The sequence below is a fragment of the Panthera tigris genome, chromosome A1 (assembly GCF_018350195.1).
Source record: "Panthera tigris isolate Pti1 chromosome A1, P.tigris_Pti1_mat1.1, whole genome shotgun sequence".
In the NCBI taxonomy this organism is placed as follows: Eukaryota; Metazoa; Chordata; class Mammalia; order Carnivora; family Felidae; genus Panthera; species Panthera tigris.
In genome coordinates this window covers 186,981,451-187,002,360 of record NC_056660.1, presented here as the reverse complement: position 1 = coordinate 187,002,360, position 20,910 = coordinate 186,981,451, and the positions used below count along the sequence as shown (strand labels likewise).

Below are 20,910 nucleotides of genomic sequence, written 5' to 3'. Positions count from 1 at the left end.
CCTGGCTGTATGACCTTGGGCAGGTCACGTCACCTCCCCAAGCTTCCATTCCTCTCTCAGGTTCTGCTACAGTGAGATTCAGTCAGGTCCTACATGCAAAGTGCTTGGAACAGAGCCTGGCATATAAAAGAGGTAAATCTTTTCATTCATTCAACACCAAGTAACTGAAGGCTTGTGGGGCTATAGCTAGGATTGAGGCAGACGAGTGCTCTCATGCTATTTACCTTTGAGAGAAAGAAGACTGACAATAAACAAATAACTGAGCACAAGGAGGGAACAGCACATGTAAGGATCCTGAGGCAGCAACGAACCTTGGAATTCAGGAGAGAGAGACGGAGCAGTGTGGCTAGCAAAGCAAAGAGGAGTGCCACCTAGGTGGGTCTGTCGGTTAAGCATCAAACTTCTGCTCAGGTCTTGATCTCACAGTTCATGGGTTCAAGCCCTGTATGGACTCTCGGCTGTCAGCACAGAGTCCACTTTGGATCTTCTTCCGCCTCTTTCTCTGCCCCTACCCCACTCTCTCTCTCTCTCTCAAAAATAAATAAACATTAAAAAAAAAAAAAAAAAAAAAAAAAAGGAAAGGGGACAGCGTAGGACAGGAGCTTGGGGCCCAGCAAGGACTTGTAGGCTGGGATAAAGATTTTATTTTAAGCACAGTGGGAAGTGACTGTGCTTTTGTTTTTGTTTTGCTTTTCAATCTGCACAGTTAAAAAAAAAAAATTACTTGCCAATATTTAAAGCAGGGGAGTGGGCTGATGGGGGAAATGGAAGAGAGGGCCGCAGAGCTCTCATGGAGGCTGGCACCAGGGCAGAGGTCATGGCAGATCCGGGATGGGGTGAGAAATAGAGGGGACAGGTCTTTTCCTGGATAGCCAGAGGAGAGAAATGGAAATCAAAGTGTCCACAATGTTTCCTGGGCATTTTGTTTAAGCTGCTGGATGAACAGTGGTGCCATGAACTGACATGAAGCTGACTGGAGAGACAGTGTCTGGCAGGTCTATGGATGATTAGTATTTTGCTTTATTCAGTGAGTCAAGAATAAAGGGTAGGGGTGCCTGGCTGGCTTAGTTGGTAAAGTGTGCAAGTCTTGATCTCAGGGTTGTAAGTTCAAGCCCCATGTTGGGTGTAGAGATTACTTTAAAAAAATAAAATCTTTATGAAAAAAAAAGAGGGGTTCCTGGGGGGGCAGTTCAGTGTCTTACTCTTGGTTTTGGCTCAGGCCATGATGTCAAAGTTTGTGGGTTCGAGGCCGCATTGCGCTCCATGCTGACACTGACAGAGTAGAGCCTGCTTGGGTTTCTCTCTCTCTCTCTTTCTCTCCCTCTCTCTGTCCCTCTCCTGCTCAAGTGTGTGCTTGCTCTCTCAAAAATAAATAAACTAAACATTAAAAAAAAAAAAACGAATAAAGGGCACAACACTTACAGGAAGTCAGGAAGTGGTCTCTGTCTTTAAGAACTTGTGGTCTATTTGGGGGATCAGGGAAATGAGCAGGCAGTGATGATCCATTGTGATGCCTGCTGTGATGGGGAAATAAAGGGTGAGCACGTATCCAAACATGAGGGAGGAGTCCTAGGTTGATCTGCTCCAGCCAGGCCCTGTTTCCAGCCTCCCTGCTTGCCTTCCTCCCTCCAATGCTCCAGTATACAGGCCTTTCCATTCTCGTAACAAGCCATTTGCTTTCCTGCCTCTGAGCTATGCACATGCACCTGCAAGAGTGCTGCCCCACACCCTTCTAGCTCAGCCCTGTTTCTGTCCCTCTCATGTTCATTGCAACTTAAATTATTGTATTGTTGTGTGTGTGTGTGTGTGTGTGTGTGTGTGTGTGTGTGTATGAAATTGTTTAATTGGCTGTTTCCTCCCCAAAGAATCCATAAGTTCCCAGGGGACAGAGACAGAGTGTGTCTTGTTCACTCCTGGATCCCAAACCCTGGGCACAGCCTAGCATATGGTAAGTGCTCTGTAAGTAGAGAAGGAAGGAAGGAGGGAATGAAGGAGGGAAGGGAGAGAGGAAGGAAAGGAGGGAGGAAGGAAGGAGGGAAGGGAGAGAGGAAGGAAGGGAGGGAGGAAGGAAAGGAGTAAGGAAGGAAGGAAGCAGGGGAGGGAGGGGGGAAAGAAAAGAGGAAGGCAGGCAGGCAAGGCTTGAAAAAGAAATTGAGTTAAATGGGCAAAAAACAGGGGAGGTAAGACTATTCCAAGCATAGGGAATGGCTTGTGCAAAGGCTAGGAGGTGACAAAACACGGTGTCATCAGAAAACGTAAAGAAATGGAAGAACTGCAGCCATCTGTATTTGCTCTGTGCCCTCAGTCTGGCAGACAGGAGGTTCTCAGTAAGCATGGAGGTCTCTTTGCTCTCCTCCATGCTGTGAATAGACAAGCTGTAGCAGAATAGCACAGGGCCTGGGAACTCGTAGGGTAGGACAGCGCCTCATTTGCACACTGCCACCCCCTGTCCACAGTGCCTGGCATAAACTGGCACATGGTAGGTGCCCAATAGTTGTGGAGGTTGAATGACGCTGGAAGGACATTCACCCCTCAGCCGAGAAAGTGACAGGATTGGATAATTCCAGAATGTTAGCTCCAGCAAGGCGTTTACAGCTTAACTTGTACATGCCACAAATGAGGAAACTGAGGCTCACAGAGGGGAATGGATTCACGCAAGCTCACATAGCGAGTCAGTGGCAGTGCTGGGATGGGAGCCCAGGTGTCCTGATTGCTGATTCAGAGCCTCCCTCATCCTGTCCCCTCTTCTATCAGTCTGCCTCCTTCCCTCTTCAGCCTCTGCCTTTCAATATGTCAGAAACCAGCAGATTGGAGCCAACAGGAAATCCCTGAGTGCCTTTTACCAGGGTGAAGGCATTATGTTACAGGGAGGGCAGATGGGGCGACCCATTAGTGAGCTAACACTGAGTTCCTGTGGGTTCCATTAGTGCCTCAGATTAACCCATTAGCACCCAGTGGAAGCCAGAAACACAGGGACCCCAGAGGGTTGAGTCACAGAGTAAGCCAGCTTTGATGAGGCTGAGGAGCAGAGTTGAAGGGATGGAAAAAGGGCCTGTCCTCTTTCCTTGGAAAAGTTTTTCCTTAGAGAGGGTGCCAGATAGTGTTAGGGGTGACAAAGAGCAGGCAGGATTCAGAATTGAGGTACTTCAGAGCTCGAGGGAGCCAGTTGAGCTGACCCTTTGTTCAGTGAAAACTGAACAGCAGAGAGAAGGAATTTGTCTCTAAGTCACTTATGGAGAACCCAGGGTTCCTGCCCATCACACTACATTACAGGACTCAAATGTGCTTTTTTTTTTTTTTTTTTTTTTTTGGTCAGGGGGAAATCGGAAGTTTATTCTCCCCCTCCCCCAGTCTCACTGATTGCCAGTTTATTCTTAAAGTCAAGATGTTGCGATTCCCTTAAATCCTCCATTCAGTATGAAAAACAAGCTTTAGGGGCACCTGAGTGGCTCAGTTGGTTAAGCATCTGACTTTGGCTCTGGTCATGATCTCCAAATGTGCTACATTTTTAGCTATGGCTAAAAATACAGCCACCCATTATGAGGACATCATGCTAACTGCTTTATATACATCATCGCATTTTATTCTCCTGGTAACCCTGCGGAGATCCTAGGGGCACTATTACCCCAATTTATATGGCAAAACTGAGGCTCAAGTTGGTTAAGTAACCTGCCCAAAGTCACACAGCTAAATCATGGAGGAATCAATGTTTGGACCCAGGCAGTCTGATCATCAAATCCTCACCTTTGTAATCTACCATATCCCGCTGAGCAGCAGAAGTAGGCAGAACCACTAGTTAATAAATATTGTCTGCAAAGCTCTTCCCACCAGTCATGCTTTTTAATTTAACCACTTGGAGATGATTCTATCATCCCATCTTCCAGGTGGAAGATGCCAGGCCCAGTGAAGCCAAGCACCCCACCTAAAGTCACCCCTACAAATACTGTCAGAAGCAGGACGCGAACCCATTTATCTCACTCCAAAGTGGGCCACTCCACTACATGAGCGTGACAGCCCCGCACTAGGACAACTGTGAAAACTCATTCAACGAATGTGCTACTGAGTGCCTGCTCTGTCTGCCAGGCCCTTGTTTCCAAGACCAATGGGATCCTAGCACTTCTGCAGCTTATGTTCTACCTGGGGAACAGGACAGACAGACAAGCAATTCCAGTAGGGTAGGGATGAGCATTGGATGTCACGGCGTCATCTAGTCTTAGGGGATAGAGAAGACCAAGCTGAGTCTTATGGGCCAATTAAGCATTTGTCCAGACAAAGAGAGGAACCCAGCCCAGCGGAGGCCCAGAGGTATAAGAGAGCTCCAATCTGAGCCACAGCTGGGGCCAGAGCTTTAGGGAGAGTAGAAGGAGCAAGGCAGAAGTGGAGATTCAACAAGTGACTGGAGTGTGGACTTTATGCTCAAGATAAGACATCGGAGGGACAGAGGGACACTTTGGAACTGCTGCAGGATATGATGCATTTAGAAAGCTCAGGATCCAGAGAAAGGGTATGGGGTGGGAACAGATGCCTAGAAGCTGGCTTGGTGGAGTTGCCAAAGATAAGGAGGGCTTTGGTGCTGCATTAGATCTGTGAGGCCAGTTTCCTGCTGGGATGACAGGCAGATGGAAGCGTGGGAGTAGGGGTGATGAACCATGGAAGAGAAGTATGGAGAAGTCAAGTTCTAAGGACCTGTTGAGTATGAGATGCCTGAAGGGTATCCAGTCAGCTCTGTCTAGAGTCTGGCTAGAACTTCTGGGCTGAATTTCAGGCCTTCCTGGTCTTAAGGTTTAGCAGACTCTAGACCTTCCTGCCATGTTCCTCAATGTCCTCATCTGTAAAATGGGTAATAACACTATGTCATAGAGCTGTAAAGATTAAATGGATATCAAGTATATATAACTAATGTATACAGCACTTTACATTGCCCCAGGCACATGGGGATGCCTAATAAAGGTTGGTCGAATAAATGTATGAATGGATGGTTCTTTGGGCTGTGGCTGCTAGAAGTTATTTAGGAACAGAGTTGATTTAAAAACACAAAGGACTTTTCCTCCCTCTTCACTATTCAGCGCTGGGTTGGGAGGGTCAGGGAGAAGTATAGTAATGCAAATGTTCATGTGATCGAGTTAGTCTTTATCGAGAACCTATCTCCCTGTGGTCAGATACCACTGGGAAAGGAGACTATAACTTTACATCAGGTCAGGGAGCCGGACACCAAGCATTTTAGGTGATAAGTGTCATCAGGGAAATGTAAGAGAAGCTGAGGCTTTTGCACCGGGAGAGGACCTTGACGTTTCAGTGGCACAGAGCCGGGGGGGGGGGGGGGGGGGGGGGGGTGGGAAGGAACCACTGAGCAAAGGCCCTAAGGCTGCAGGGGATTTGGTTTCACTTACTCTGAAAATACTTTCAAAGTGCCTCCTGTGTGCCAGGCACTCTGCAAGGTGCAGAGTACTCATCAGAGGGCAATACAGACACAATTTCCTGCCCTTGTCAACAACAGTGTCACCTCTGGCCCCTAAGAAGACCTTATGATTACGAGGAAAAGTGCCTTCTTTTGGCTCTAATAAGGTGACATTGAACCAAATGTGGGAGGTGAGGGACTGAGCTTCCCAGGCAGAAGAGACTACCAGTCAATGGCCCTGTGGGGGAATGAGCACGGAGAAGGAAGAAGGGGAAGGAAGGCACATGTGGCTGAGTGGACTAGCAGGAGAGGAGTCCAAGAGGCGCTATGGTCTGAATGTTCTGACCCCTCAAAATTCATATGTTGAATCCTAATCCCCAAGTACTGAGTGCTGATATTAGGAGGTGGGGGCTTTGGGACGTGCTTAGGTCATAGGGCAGAGCTTTCATGAATGGCACTAGTGCCCTGAGAAAGGGGACCCCAGAGAGATTCCTGGCCCCCTGCTGCCATGTGAGGATACAGAGAGAGGTCTGTGACCCCTACCTGACTGTTCTGGCTCCCTGGTCTTTGGACTTCCAGCCTCAAGAACTGTGAGAAATAAATTTCTGTTGTGGATAAGCTGCCCAGTTTGTAGTATTTTGTTACAGCAGCCCTAAACAGACCATGATAAGAGGTCTTGAGCCCCAGGTCATTAGGCCTTGCCGGCCACTGAAGGGACTTTCACTTGGAGACAAATAGGAGACACAGCAGGGTTTGAGCATAGGCGTGGCTTGACCTGACAGGTCACTCTGGCTGCTGTGTGAATAGACTGAAGGGGCTGGAGGAAGAAACAGAAATCAGCGATGAGGCTGTTGTGATAATCTAGGGGTCAAGTGTTCAGACCTATTGGAGACAAGGACTCATTTGGAGTTGACAAGGACTCCTGAGAGGCTGCTTGTGGCCATAGAAGGGAGGAGAGGAATCAAAGATGACACCATGTTTGGGCTTGAGTAATTGTGTTGTGGATGCCATTGATGGCAGTGGGGAAGACATAGGACTGGGGACGTGGGGAGAGAGTCCTATCAGCACGAAAATAGCAGAGGGCCACTTCAGTGAATAAATGGTAGCTTTTTTTTTTTTTCTTTTAAGTTTATTTATTTTGAGGAGGAGGGGCAGAGAGAGAGGGAGAGAGGCTCCAAGCAGGGTCCATGTTGTGAGTGCAGTGCCAGAGCCAGACGCAGGGCACGAACTCACAAACTGTCACATCATGACCTGAGCCAAAACCAATAATCAGACACTTAACCCACTGAGCTACTCAGGCACCCCTAAATGTTAGCTTTGAGATGACTACTAGACATCCATGTGCAGGGGTCAAGTTAGTGGTTGGACCCCAGAGAAGTCAGAACTGAAGACATCAATGATGGTGTGATGGCCTGTGAGTGCTACTTAAAGTCACAGCATAGGACAGGATCACCTAGAAGTGCCTTGATTTAAGGAGTTCAAGGACCATGTGTGAGGAGAGGGAGTGGGGTGTGCCATTTTGATGCCTAGTAGAGGAACCTGTTTCGGAGAATGAGAAGGGTCAGCCAGTGAAGTACAAGGAAAACCAAGACATTTCTGTGGGAGAACAAAAGCTTTTCAAGAAAGCATTCCACTCAAGGGGAAGTAATACAAAACTAATACTAGGGCGAGTCTGGGAAGGATATAGCGCTGGAAGGAAGGGAGAAGGTGACTAAAAGAAACAATAGGTTGGAGGTCCAGATGAAGTTACGAGATGCTAGAGGGAAGGGAAGGGAAAAAGAGGGACAGGAGGTGCTGGTCAAAGAGAATGAGGACCTCTTAGGGGTGCCTGGGTGGCTCAGTCGATTAAGCATTCCACTTTGGCTCAAGTCAAGATCTCGCAGTTTATAGGTTCAAGCCCTGTGTCAGGTTCTGTGCTGACAGCTCAGAGCCTGGAGCCCACTTCAGATTCTGTGTCTCCCTCTCTCTCTGCCCTCCCCTGCTCAGGTTCTGTCTCTCTTTCAAAAATAAATAAGCATTTAAAAAAAATGGTAATGCTGGTGATAGGGGTTAAAGATACCACCATGGGAGGAAGTGGCTGAGATGGGTTGAGGGTGACAGGAGGAAGGGAGATGTCTGACCAGTGAGAGTTGCTTTAATGAAGTTTGCAGGAGAAAGTAAGGTAGGGACCAAGAGCAGGCTGTCCCAAGATGGGCCACTTTGGCAGACTGGTGATTATAAAGATTTATTTTTTTTCATGTTTTATATTTATTTTGAGAGAGAGAGAGAGAGAGCAGGAGCAGGGGAAGGGTAGAGAGAGAGGGAGAGAGAGAATCCTAAGCATGGTCCATGCTGTCCCTGCAAAGCCTAACTTGAGGCTAGATCCCAACTGTGAGATCATGACCTGAGGCGAAATCAAGAGTCAGAGCCACCCAGGTGTCCCTGGCATAGTGGTGATTTTAAATAAAAGTTACCAAAGAGACAGCCTGTGCAAGTGAGACACCCAGACCCTTCTCTGTCTGCCTTAAAGCAGGAAATAAAGCTACCACGTGAAAGGCACTCTCCCTATACCAGGAGGTAAAGAGACAGCCTTATCCAGAGATGGGAAATTTAGAGCCCAGAAAGCTGTATGAACAAGCCTGTTACTTCTCACTAATTTCCCACCCCAGTCCGAATTCTGTTTAGCATTCCTTACTAAAGCTCCCAAAGTTAAATTTTGTCTGGTGGATTCCTCAGTCTTATTCCCTTTGTCTAAAAAGTATGCCTTAGTCATTTCTTTGGGTCTCAATTTCACTATTGGGCCTCTGAGCACACGTTATAAAACTGTGGTGTTTTGTCTCCTGCTAATCTATCCCATGTAAATTTAACTCTTAGTTCAGCAGTTAAAGCTTGAAGGATAGAGAATGTTTTTTTCCCTTCAGTAACAAGCGGGGTTGTGGGCCGTCTAGACTGGTAGTAGTAAGTCCACAGGACTTAATGAGTAGAGAAGGCAAAGGGAGGAGAAATGGGTTACAAAGCTCCACGAGGAGCAAGCAAGAGAGTGCCCTTACCCCCCACCTCCACGCCCCGATCTACTGCAGTGTGTGGGAAAGTTAACAGCTTCCCACGAAGGGGTTGTAAGGTTGGGGTCCTGGGTGGGGTGGGCAGGTTTCAGGGCAGGAAGGTGAAAGCAACGTGCGGAGAAGCTGAGTATCCATCAGTTTGCTGAAGACTGTAGCTCCGGAGGGCACGAGGGAAGGGTGGTCGCGGAAGGGGGGAAATCTGGGTCAAATCAGTCGTGCAGAGCCTTGTGGCAGCCAGGGCCAGGTGAGGGACGATGGACGCCACGGGAAGCTCGGGCTTGTGGAGGCGTAGGATCTAACAGTTTCACCGACGAACTCTGCGCGCACCTATCCTCAGCCCCGCCCTTAATAAATGTTTGCTAGTCGGTTTCTTATTTCTGCAGGCTGCAACTGAAAGGAGCCTGCTGAACTCCCTGGGGCCGGCCCTCCCGGCTCCCCCCAGGGGAACCGGCTGGGGCGGGGCTCGGATTCCAGGGCCCCACCCGGGGCTGCCCCCCCGCCTCCCGGCCGCTCCCCCGCCGCGCGCGTCCCTGCTGCTCTTGGAGCCAGGGGAGCGGGCGTGTCTTCGTGCTTTGCAAAATAGAAAGACAAAAGACAGCCGGGCCGATCCCCTGACCCAGGTAGCCCCCGGCAGAGCGCGCTCCCTCCTTACAGCCGGCGGGGCTCGGGGAGGGCAAGCCCCGGGGCAGCGCCGAGGCGGGAGCAGCGGTGGGCGAGCCGAGGCCCCTCCCCTTTCCCGCCCGAGAGAGGCCTCCTAGGCCGCCCCTTTCCCGGCCCTGGGACCTGCAGCCCCCGGGGCCCAACTGAACGGAAGAGGCCCCAGGGGCCCCAGGCGCCTCACACCCGGGAGCTGGCCCGCATCTGCCCGCCGGGGAGAGGCTCCACCCCACCCCCACCCCCGACCTGGCTGCCCGCCGGGTCCTAGGTGGCCTCGGGCAGGTTGCCTTCCGTCTCTGGGCCTCAGTTTTTGTCATCTAAAAAGAGGCGGCTGGGCTCCATTTCTCCAAGGCCCCTCCAGGTTAGAGCGGTCTGTGTAATGACGCGCCTTCTTCGGATTTGAAAATACCTTCCCTCAAGGCCTTCAAGTGGACCCTGGGTTGTTTTGGATGCCATTTATCCATCCTACCTCCTTGGGGAGAGAACTGTTGCAGGGAAGGGGTACCCTCCAGTAGGGGTCTGCACATTTTCTCCCACGCTGCAACCCCGTCCCCCGCTTTCTATAAAGAGGCAGAGAGTGAAAATTTTAGTGTCTCTAGGCCCTACTGTCTCTGTTGTACTCAATTCTGCCCTTGTAGCGAAAGCAGCCTTTAAACAAATGAGCCAGGCTGTTCCCATTAGACCTTGTTAATGGCAGCTGAAATTTGAATTTCTTATAATTGTTACAAGAAATTTTATTCTTTTTTATATATTTTTTAAAAGCGTAAAAGCCGGGGCGCCTGCGTGGCTCAGTAGGCTAAGACTCCAACTTTAGCTCAGGTCATGATCTCACTGTTCCTGAGTTGCCCCGCATTGGGCTCTGTGCTGACAGCTCAGAGCCTGGAGTCTGCTTCAGTTTCTCTCTGTCTCTCTCTCTCTCTCTGTCTCTCTCTCTCTCTGTCTCTCTCTCTCTCTGTCTCTCTCTCCCTCCCTCCCTCCCCCCCTCTCTCAAAACTGAATAAACATTAAAAAAACAAAAAACACCTTAGAAACCATTCTTGGCTTGCAGACTGCGCGAAAACAGGCAACTTGGCCACAGGCATCAATTTGTAACTCCCCCTGTTTACAGCTCAGGCTTTGTCTTGTGAGCTTTGGGGCTGGTTCTTTGGCGTTGCTGGAGCTGTTTTCTCATCTGCCAAATACTGACAAATTGCAGCATGACTGTGGGGATGAAGTCAGACCACAGATGAAGCTACTGCATGAATGATGTTATTCTTCATGTGGTAGCTGACATGTGTCCCCAACAGAACATAGGGACTCGGAGGACAGGTCCCACACTCCCCCCATTTCCTGAGTGCTTACTATATGATAACACTGTGCTAGGGCTCACCTTGCAATATCTCATTTAATCATCTCAGGCCTAGGAGATAGAAATATATTCCCATTTCACAGATAAGGAAACTGAGACTCAGAGCTGAGATTTTTTTTTTAAGTTTATTTTAATAATCTCTACACCCAATGCGAGGCTCAAACTCAAGACCCTGAGATCAAGAGTCGCATGCTCAGAGCTGAGGTTTGAACTGGGTATTAGGTTGGCCTCTGGGGCCTCTATACATCTTCCTGGCTTTCCTGTGAGCAAACTTAGAGGTATTTCATCTGGCTATGTGACCTTAGACAGGACACTTTATCTTTCTGGATATCTGTAATCTCTTTGGTCAAGGGACAAGAATTAACACCCTCTGTGGGCAACTGTCATTCATTGTCATTTTTCAGAAGAGAAAACCAAGGCTTGAAAAAGTTAAATGAGGACTGAAATTTGGGCCTATCTGACCCCAAAATGAGCTCTTTCTGACGACAACAGCTAGAGTAACTGGTTGCATAGGCCCCAAATCCAGGAGTCTTCTAGGACTCTTCCCTTCCCTCAACCCACGTCCAACATATTGGCAACTTATTTTCATTTATCCTTGAAAATATACCCCAAATCTCTGGGGCTGCTGTCATCTTTTTTTTTTTTTTAAGTTTATTTATTTATTTTGAGACAAACAGAGTGCAAGTTGGGGAGGAGCAGAGAGAGAGGGGGGCAAGGATCCGAAGTGGGCTCTGTGCTGACAGCAGTGAGCCCGATGCAGGGCTTGAACTCACAAACCATGAGATCACGACCTGAGTCAAAGTCAGACACTTAACCGACTGAGCCACCCAGGCACCCCGGGGGCTGTTGTGATCTTTTAAAAGGGCAGATCAAGCCTCACCACATCTCTGCTTAGAACCCTGGAAGACTTCCTAGTTGACTTGAAATAGAATCCAAATCCTTACATCAGCCGCAGGGTGCTCTACCATCTAGTCACTGCCTGTCTCTGCCCTGACCCCCCTCATGCCCTCATTCCCTTTGCTCCAGCCTCAGTGCCTTTCCTTTTGTTCCCCTGACTCTCCAGGGTGTCAAGTCCTCAGCAGTCCCCTGAGCTCTTGCAGGTTTTCAAATGGGAGATGGCCCAGTGATACCTCCCCAGCCAAGCTTCTCTGGCCACCCCACCCACCCACCCTCTTATCACAAGACCTGTGTTGTCCTCTTTCTGGCAGTCGTGCTATCTGATATTCTGCACACCTGGTCCCTCCCCCACTGGAATGTAAACTCCATTCCAGCAGGAAACTTGTTTGCTTGTTCTCTCCTCAGTCCCCAATGCTTAGCCCATGTCTGACATGGAGTAGGTGCTCAACAAATATCTGATGAGCTAATGACTCATTGTCCCTGGATCTCTATTCTCTCAGTGGGAGATCATGAACTTGCAACAGAACCTTTCAAGAGAAATTGATCCTGATCATGTGCCTGGCCCTGTGTTAGTCAGGCACACAGTCAGGAGGCAACCACAAAAACATACCCAGTCCGGAGTTGGTGATTCACTGGCCCCCTGGGCAGAGAGAGATATGTGCACACACAGGAAGACCAGACACTGTACATATGCCCAGGATCTGCTTGAAAGCTGTCTGGGCTCAAAGGTAGCTAGAGATATGGCCACACAGCTCCCACATCCTATAAGAAATCCACATCCTCTCTCTGTCCCAGAGCTGGATCTCTCCCCCAGACTCCCTCTGCCTGGAACAGCCTTCTCCCTGTGCCCCCAGCCCTCCTTGGCTTTGATTCATTCTTTGGACCCAGTTTCTACATCACTTCCGCTGGGAGGGCTTCCCTTGCTTATCAGACCCCACCTTGATGGTAGCGCATCAGTCGGCCCCAGTCCCACTTGGCACTGTCCGCCTGTTTCCCTGTCTATACCTCACACACACTCTATAGGGCTATTTCTTCCAGGGAAGGAGGGACCTTGGCCAGCACATGGTGTAGTACAAAGCACAAAGTGGGCGCTCAAAAGTATCTCTTTCCTGAATAAACAAATACTCACATAAGGAATTTCCTGGGAAGGCACAATTTCATCTTTCCGAGGCCAAGACAAGGGGATGAGACCCAGAGCCCCTCCATCTAGCCATGGCTGACTCTGCTAACTCTTTGCGGTTAGCCTGGCCCACCTTCCCCTCTAGGGGCTCTAGCATCCAGCCCCAAACTGATGCTTTCTCTTCTCCTCCTTTTTCTTCTCCTTCTCCTTTTTTTTTAAAGTAAACTTTACCCCCACATGGGGCTCAAACTCATGACCCTGAGATCAAGAGTGTCATGCTCTACTGACTGAGCCAGCCAGGTGCCCCATAAATATGGTTTGCTTGTTTTGATTTACTGTTAAAAAAATTGTTTTTTTAATGTTTTCATTTTATTTTTGAGAGAGAGAGAGAGAGCAGGGGAGGGACAGAATGAAAGGGAAGCACAGTATCTGAAGCAGACTCCAGGGCTCTGAGCTGTTACAGAGCCCAACGTGGGGCTGGAACTCATGAACCACAAGATCATGACCTGAGCTAAAGTCGGACACTTAACCTACTGAGCCACCCAGGCACCTCACTCACTGATTTACCATTTTTTTACAACAAAATTTTAAGTAAACTCTATGCCCAACATGGGGCTCGAACTCATGACCCCAAGAACAAGAGCAGCATGCCTATGACTGAGCCAGCCACCCACCCCTTGATGCTTTCTCTTGTTAATTGTTTCTTGAAATAGGGCCGCTGTAGTACACATCGCAATGCATGACGGGTCTCCCTCCCTCTCCTCCTGGAGGTCAGCTTCTGTTAGCACCTCCCTGTACCACTCTTCTCTTTGTGGTATGGTGTCCTAGAGAGGCTGCAGCTTGCATCTCCTGGCCTCTCTAGCCACAGAGAAGGGAGAACATCAGTTTTGGCCTTAGTGGCCTCACTCTGTAGCTGGGTCCAGGCAGAGCAATGGAGGGGGTGAAGGCAGAGGGCCAGGATGATTCATCCCAGGCTGGAAGATTCCCAGGCTCCAGGGCAGCTGGGAAACCCCCTGCAGAGAGAACAGACAGTGCCTGCTGTCCTGCATTACAAGGTCTTTTCTGGTCCTCCTGGCCAGATCCCCAGAGATGCCACTGACAAAGGGTGGGAAGACTCTGAGGCCCTCAAGAGGAAGGATCTTACTCCAGTGTGGGACCTGGTGAAGGGGCATCCTTAATCTGGCTCATTCTGCCAGTTCTAGCTCCAAACCTTCCCCACCAAAGGGTTGTGAGTAAGTGGAAAAAAAAATCTCAATGGCAGCCTCTCTCTGCCCAAACAGGATTCTACATCAATATTAGGTTAAGACAAATGTCAGAAGCACCCAAAAATCAAACCTGACAGGGTTCTGGGAAAGAGGCAGAGCTGGTTCCCCGATCCAGGGCCTGCTGGAGGCTCTTCTTGGGGACTGCCATGTATAGGGGCCTCCAGTCTGTGTGTGTGTGTGTGTGTGTGTGTACATGTGTGTTTTCAATATAGGGTTGACAGCTCCATTTTGGATTCACCACTGAGTTGCAAGGAGAGGGGCAAGATATCTCCTAGTAAGGTTCAATTTCCTATTTCCTATATCTTAGAACAGGGAAGGCAGATACTCAGCATTCACAGCTACCTCACACCTCCTTCCCGAAGCTCCTGACCTCATTAATTATTCATGGCACCTTGTCTAACAAGCAATGCATGTTCACACTCGAAATGAAACCTATTTGCCACCCCTGCCCTAAACGTAGCTTTGCCTTAACCCTACCAGCCTCACAAGGTAGCTCACAGGAACGGTGTCCCCCATTTTGCAGAGCACAACCCGTGTAGCCCTCCGCGGTGGCCCAGAGTAGAGAGATGGCCTTAGAGGTTCAAGGGTACGGGCCTTGAAGGGTGAAGTGCAGGGGTGAGGGTGTGGGGGCTTTGATAATCTCCCAGGCTGCCTCAACCTAGGCAGTCCTACTTTACCTCTTACACTTTAGACTTCCCAGTAAGACTTCACTTGAAACAGAGTGTCCCTTTGCTAACCACAGTGACTCTCCCTGTGAAATGTGTTCTTGAGGGAGGGGGCAGTGAAACCTCAGGCTTTAGCATCTGAATACCAGGCCTCTCACTGACTGAGTGACCTTGGGCGAATACTACTACCTACCTCACTGTGTAGCTGAGAGGACTAAGGGAGAAAAGGAAGCCACAGCACGGCCACATGGCCACCACCTGATCCATGGCAGCGTGATGACAGCAGGACCAGGGAAGAGGACAGTCTCTTCCATTTTTGATGGCAGTGAGCCTAGGGCAGTTTCTCTCACCCTCAGCACTGTTGACATCTGGGGCCAGACCATTCTTTATGGTGGGGGCTGTCACGTGCCTTGTAGGAGGTTCAGCGGCCTCTACCCGCTAGATGCCTGTCTCGCTCCCTCCCCACTTGTGACAACCAAAAATGCTTCCAGGGACTGCCAAATGCCCCAAGACAAAATCGCCTCTAGCTGGGAACCACAGCTTCTCTTGCTGCAAGAGCCAGGAGGGTACTGTGGAAGCAGCAGGGACCGGAGGAAGGAATGTGGAAGGCAGCACAGCCTGCCTCCCCCTCCTTGGAAAACTCCACAGTCAGCGCCTCTTGCTGTGTCCCTGGAGACCCCTTGTTTCTGCTGGAGGCTTCCTTCTGATAAGGCTGCAGTAAACTGCGTGTATGTGTGTGAGTGTGTGTGTATGTGTGTGTGTGTGTGTGTGTGTGTGAGAGAGAGAGAGAGAGAGAGAGAGAGAGAGAGAGAGAGAGAGAGACAGAGAGAGAGGAAGGGGGTGGGGGCAAAGGGAGGGACCCAGGGAGGAGAATGAGAGACTGCAGAGGAGGGAGAGAGAGCTATAGAATGCTGAAAGCACCTCAGGTCCCAGGTCCCTAGTGTCTGAACACACCCACACAAGATCCAGGCCTGGGGGTCTCTGGCAGTGGAGTCTAAGGTCCTTCACCCCTCCTGGAAGTGAGCTGAGGGAGATGACTCAGTAGGGCCCATACCCAGGCTAGAAGATGTGGAGTGGGAGGGAAGGCACCCAGCCTGGTCTCGGCTCTCCCAGCCTCTCCCAGACAATCCACCAGCAGGTCCTTCCCACCATCTACTATCCACTGTGGCCCTAAGATTCATCAGAACATGACTCTTCCCTGCCCCATTTCAGCAACCATCTCTATATCTGGAGACCTGGAGTCACTTCCTAGCTGGCCTCCTTGCTTTCACCCTCATTCTCTCTATCCTTTATTCTCCACAAGACAAAAGGCACGACCTATTAAAAATGCAAATCGGATCACACCGTCCTCAGGGTCAAAGCCCTCCAATGACAGCCTCAGCCCTCAGGATCAAATCAAGTCTCTGGCACAGCCTTGGAGCCTGTGTGGTCCCTGCCCTCTCTCTGACCTCAGCCCTTCTTGCTCTTTCTTTCACCCCACCCTGTCTTTCCTTCTATTCCTGCAATATACTGAGATCACCCCCCACCCCAGCTTTGGTACAAGCTGAACTTTTGCCAGAAGTTTCTCTGCTCGCTATTCACAGTCCTGTGTCCTAAGCATTAAAGTCTCTACACCAAAAATTCTTCCCAGGCCTTCCCTGCCCACTAGTCTGAAAAGGACCTCCTTAGACACTGGCACATCACGCCCTTGTGTGGTGTTCCCAGCACTTTTGACCTTGTTCCTTTGTTGTTTGATTCTCCTGGCCTGGGATCTCTATTCCCGGAAGTCAGGGACCTTGCCTATTGTTAATTTCCATATCCTCGGGACCTGTGTGTCTGCACATAGTAGGGGATCAAGAAGATTTAGAATAGACAAGGAACAAGTGATAAGATGATCTGAAGAGCCCCTTTTTAAAAAAATTTTTTATTAATTTTTTTTAACATTTATTAATTTTTGAGAGACAGAGAGAGGCAGAGCATGAGCGACAGAGAGATACAGAATCTGAAGCAGGCTCCAGGCTCTGAGCTGTTTTGTTAGCACAGAGCCCAACGTGGGGCTCGAACTCACCAACCGTGAGATCATGACCTGAGCCAAAGTCAGATGCTTAACTGACTGAGACACCCAGTTGCCCCTCAAGAACCCCTTTCTACCCTATGGCTCCATCTCATTGCAGGCTTTGTCCTCTGCCTCAGGGAGGCTCACAGGCTGAGGCTGGCCCAGCCGCTGGTGATAGGGCAACAGATGCTGACCCCGGCAGCCCTGTGAAGGTGCCAAGACGTCGTTGGTGCAAATGCTATGCTGTCCCAGGTCACAGTGGGGAGGCCACGTGCGGGGTTTGTTACACCTTTTCTGTAACTCTGATGGGCCAGTCATGGCTTCAAGAGTCCTTTTCCTCCTTCCAGCAGTCCCTTTGTGACTCTTTCTGTGATTGCCTCGTTGTTACTATTATCGAGCTGGCTTTCCTCCGAGGAAGGACACTCCCCGGTATAGTGGCAGGCCAGCCAGCCCCCCAGAGATGAGTGTGGACAAAAGGGGCAGTCCCTCTTCCCTGGACCAGACCCCCATGGGCCTTAGCAGGCCAGGCTGCAGAGTGCACCACCAGAGGGCGCTCCAGGTCACGGCATCTGTGGCAGCCAGAGGCTTGGGGCGGGAGAAGGGAGCAGTGCCTGGGGCTGTTAGCCAGCCTTGGCTCTGTCCTGCCTGCTGGGGCCTCTCTCTCTGTCTTTACCCAGCTTCCCCCACCCTTCACCTAAGCTCCTCTGCCTCGTCTCCGTCAGCAAACCCGCTGCGCACCCTGTTCTGTGGTAAGCCCTACAGCCAGACGCCAGGGTGCCTAGCCTGAAACACAAAACCAGCCCCCAAAATAGGGAAGATTGCTGGGGATTCAGGCTTTCCTGCAAGAAGTGGAACCGAACATGGTCCGTGGAGAGGGGCCCACGTCCCCACATGCCCTACTCCAACCAGTTCCTTTTCAAGCCCCTCACTGCACAGTCACAGGCCATGTGACTTTCTGAGGTGGAAGTCGAGGCCATGAAACACAGTGTTAAGTCTAGGATCAAATCCTGACTCTATGATTTGAGAGCTGGATCACTGTGGGTGTGTTCCCTAACCTCTCTGAACTCAGGCTGCAGAAGTGCCAGCCTCTTTTTTTTTTTTTTTTTTTTTAAGTTTATTTATTTTTGAAAGAGAGAGGTAGAGAGAGAGAGAGTATGTGAGCTGGGGAGGGGCAGAGAGGGAGAGAGAGAGTCCCAAGCCTCCAAGTCCTCCTGCTTCCTGTCCTGCCATCCCATCATAGTTTCTTTACTGGGAAACGTGCTGTGAAAGAGAAGCCAAGGGTTCAGCGCCACCCTGTGAGCAGCCTTGAAACTTGGGCTTACTACTGTCTCTGAAATCCTGTCATGAGGTTTACAGCTCCAAGGGCAAGGCTGGGATGGGGTGGGGATCATGGAGCCAGTAGTTCCCTACGTAGAAAACCCCAGAACCTCAGGGAATAATTAAAAAAAAAAAATTGTAGAGGGTCCTTCTCCACTGCTATCAGTGTGGTTTTAGTGAGGTTATGATAAAGGCTGAGTCTTATGCCTGGCTTGGGACCCCCAGCCTACTAGTCAAGGACAAAATCCTAGTAATGATTAGATTGTTACCTTGGCCAAGACTGGCAGTCTCAGCATATCTACCCAGGAAGGCCACAGCTAGGACAGGTCAACTCCACCAGCTTTCCTTACTGGCGCAAGCCCCTAGCTCAGGTGGACAGTCGCCCCTATACACATGTGCATCTCTCCTTATGTGTACATGCACATCCCTCCACAAATACCCATCTGCATGTACATATATGCACATAAACAGGCATGCATGTGTTAACTGACACACGTACACTTACATACATATACCTACATGACTTAATACACACATACAAACAAAAATGCACACACTCACACACGCCTATCTTCATGTTCAATACATATTCCTACTGTTGTAGATCATTTCCAAAGATGGCTGCCATTGATTCTTTTCTCTTCTGCCTGTGCATCCTTTCCCACCTATCAAAAGGCAAATTCTATTTCCCTCCTCTTGAATACTTGTGGTAGAAGTAACATTCTGAGAGTTCTAAATCCAGGTTTTAAGAGGACTGGCAAAAAAAAAAAAAAAAAAAAACCCAAAACAAAATAAAACAAAATGACTGGGAGTTTTTGCTTCTACCTTGTTGGAAGTCAGCTGCCATTTAAGAAATTCACCCTTCCTGAGGCCACTATGCTGTGAGGAAGCCCAAACTAGTCATGTAAGGAGAGAGAGGAACTGTGCAGAGGAACACTGTGTCAGACGTGTAAGGGAAGCCTTAGACCTTCCAGCTCAGCCCAGCTACTCGTGGAATATAGCTTTGTGAGTGACCACAGAAGATGCCATGTGGAGATGACCACCCTGGCACACCTTGCCCAAATTCCTGACCCACAGAATCATGGGAACTGATAAAGCTTTGTTGTTTTAAGCCACTATGTTTTGGAATGGTTTGTTATGCAACAATAGGCAATTGAAACACCCATACATATTGTATACTTACTTATGTTTATATACACACAGACTCATGTACACTTACAGACATGCTCGCATACATACACACACCTTTGTACTAGACACTATTGACTGTCTACCCGACATCCATTCCCATTTGTCTTCCTTTTTAACACTGTTTTTTTTCATGTTTATTTTTTTTTTGAGAGAGAGAAAGAGTGGGGGAGGGGCAGAGAGAGAAAGAGAGAGAGAGAATCTCAAGCAGGTTCCTCACTGTCAGCACAGAGCCTGATGTGGGGCTCGAACTCATGAAACATGAGATCATGACCTGAGCCGAAATCAAGAGTCAGATGCTTAACCCAACTGAGCCACCCAGGAGCCCCTGTTTTTATTTTTTTAAGTAATGACCTCAAGATGAAGAGTCCCATGCTCTACCCACTCATCCAGCCAGGTGCCCACACATTTGTCTTCCTGACAAAACTCTGTCAAATGACTGCCATTCCTCTGAGCAGCCTTGGGCTTTGAAAAGCTAATTCCATCCTTAGTTCCAGGAGGAGGCCTAATTAGTTTAAGTGGAATTGGTGGTCTCAGTTCTCTTAACAGAGATTGGTTTAGCTTTGACCATGTAACCAAGTTCTAGCCAATGAGGCATGGTGGGGGGAGTAGGATTGGGGCTTCTGGGGACAACTTCCTCCTTCTTAGGAAAGTCACCCCAAAAGCAAAGATGCATTTATCTGTTACCGGATTCTTCATGTCTGAGTGTGTGATTTGGAAATATTGCAGTCACTCTGTGACCAGAAGGATATAGAATCAAGCATAGTGGAGAGGTGGAAAGAACAGGTTCTTAAAGATATTTTGATCAATGCAATCAGTCATCTTGAGAGTCCTTCCTCCCCACGTCTGGAACTCCTGTTATGTAAGATAATAACTTTATTTATTGTTTGAGGGTTTTTACTTGCTTTGTTTGTTTTCCACTTGTAGTCTACCGCATCCAACCAACATCTCCCTTCCCTTCGGTAAATAAACACTCCCACATGCCAGTATACAAACAGGTCCAAGCCATTCACAGAGAACCACAGCTAAGCACATGTGCTCTGTGCTTCGTATGCATACATACCTATACACAGGGAAAGCATGCATCCTCCTACACACAGACATAGGGATATATGTATATATGTACATACATATACTTTCTCACACATGCATGCGATTTCCACTGCAGTATCACAGATGTAAATGCACCTGGGCAGTATGCATTTTTGCACACATAGGCACACAGACACACATATGGGTCACATCGATGTCAACATGAATTTACCCATTCCTTCCCACATCTGAACAGCCATAGTGAACATACCCACAGCTCCAAGGGTCTACTTGGCTGGGAGCAAGCTGAGAAACCACTGGCAGAGGCCAACAGCACCTCACCCAGGACTGACAGAAAGTTCTGGAGAGAGTTAGGAGACAGGGACTTGCAGACCAGAACACGGCCCAGGAATCAGGAAGTCAGTTTCAGGTGGCTTGACTGTGCACAGCAGCCCCATGGTCATGGGAGCTGAACTAAATACAGCACCGGGGAAGGCCGGGATGAGTTTGTTTCCACCTCAGAGGGGAAGAAAACCTTCCCCCCACCCGCCCAGCACTTCCTTCCACATTTGCACAAAACCTGCTTCGCCCTCCAAGGAGCTCTCTTTGTTTACCTCCTAGGCAAACAATTGAATTGGTTATTGCACAAAAGTGAGCTCTCACTAATTACACCACTGTGTATTCCAGGTAGAGAGAATAGTATGTGTAAACGCAAGGAGGTATAAAAGAGCACATAGTGAGTGTGTGTCTGTGTGTTGGTGGGTGGTGTGTGTCCAGTGATGATGAGTTTGCAGCAGAGAGTGAGGGCATAACAGAAAATGAGCTTGGGGAGCTGGGCAAGGGCCGTATCAGGCCCCTGGGTTTACCTTTAAACTCCCAGGGTGCCTGGTGCCATGTGACTTTGCACTTAGAGCTTGATAAGGCACATTGATAATGGAGATGTTGTG

General features: G+C 49.3%; 2 protein-coding genes across 5 annotated transcripts in view; one reads left to right on the top strand and one right to left on the bottom strand.

The window, feature by feature from the left end:
• Positions 1-20,910, bottom strand: part of PWWP2A (PWWP domain containing 2A) — a 127,456-nt gene that overhangs the window by 79,559 nt on the left and 26,987 nt on the right. The window lies entirely within an intron of this gene.
• The window catches only part of FABP6 (fatty acid binding protein 6), a 41,906-nt gene that overhangs the window by 3,670 nt on the left and 17,326 nt on the right, over positions 1-20,910 (top strand). The window contains exon 1 of one of the 3 annotated variants that reach the window (XM_042993291.1): positions 1,184-1,948. The exons of the other annotated variants lie outside the window; for them this stretch is intronic. Coding sequence (XP_042849225.1) covers positions 1,946-1,948 — 3 coding nt within the window. The 5' untranslated portion in view covers positions 1,184-1,945. Of the gene's footprint in view, positions 1-1,183; positions 1,949-20,910 lie in introns of those variants that run through there. 3 annotated transcript variants of the gene reach the window in all.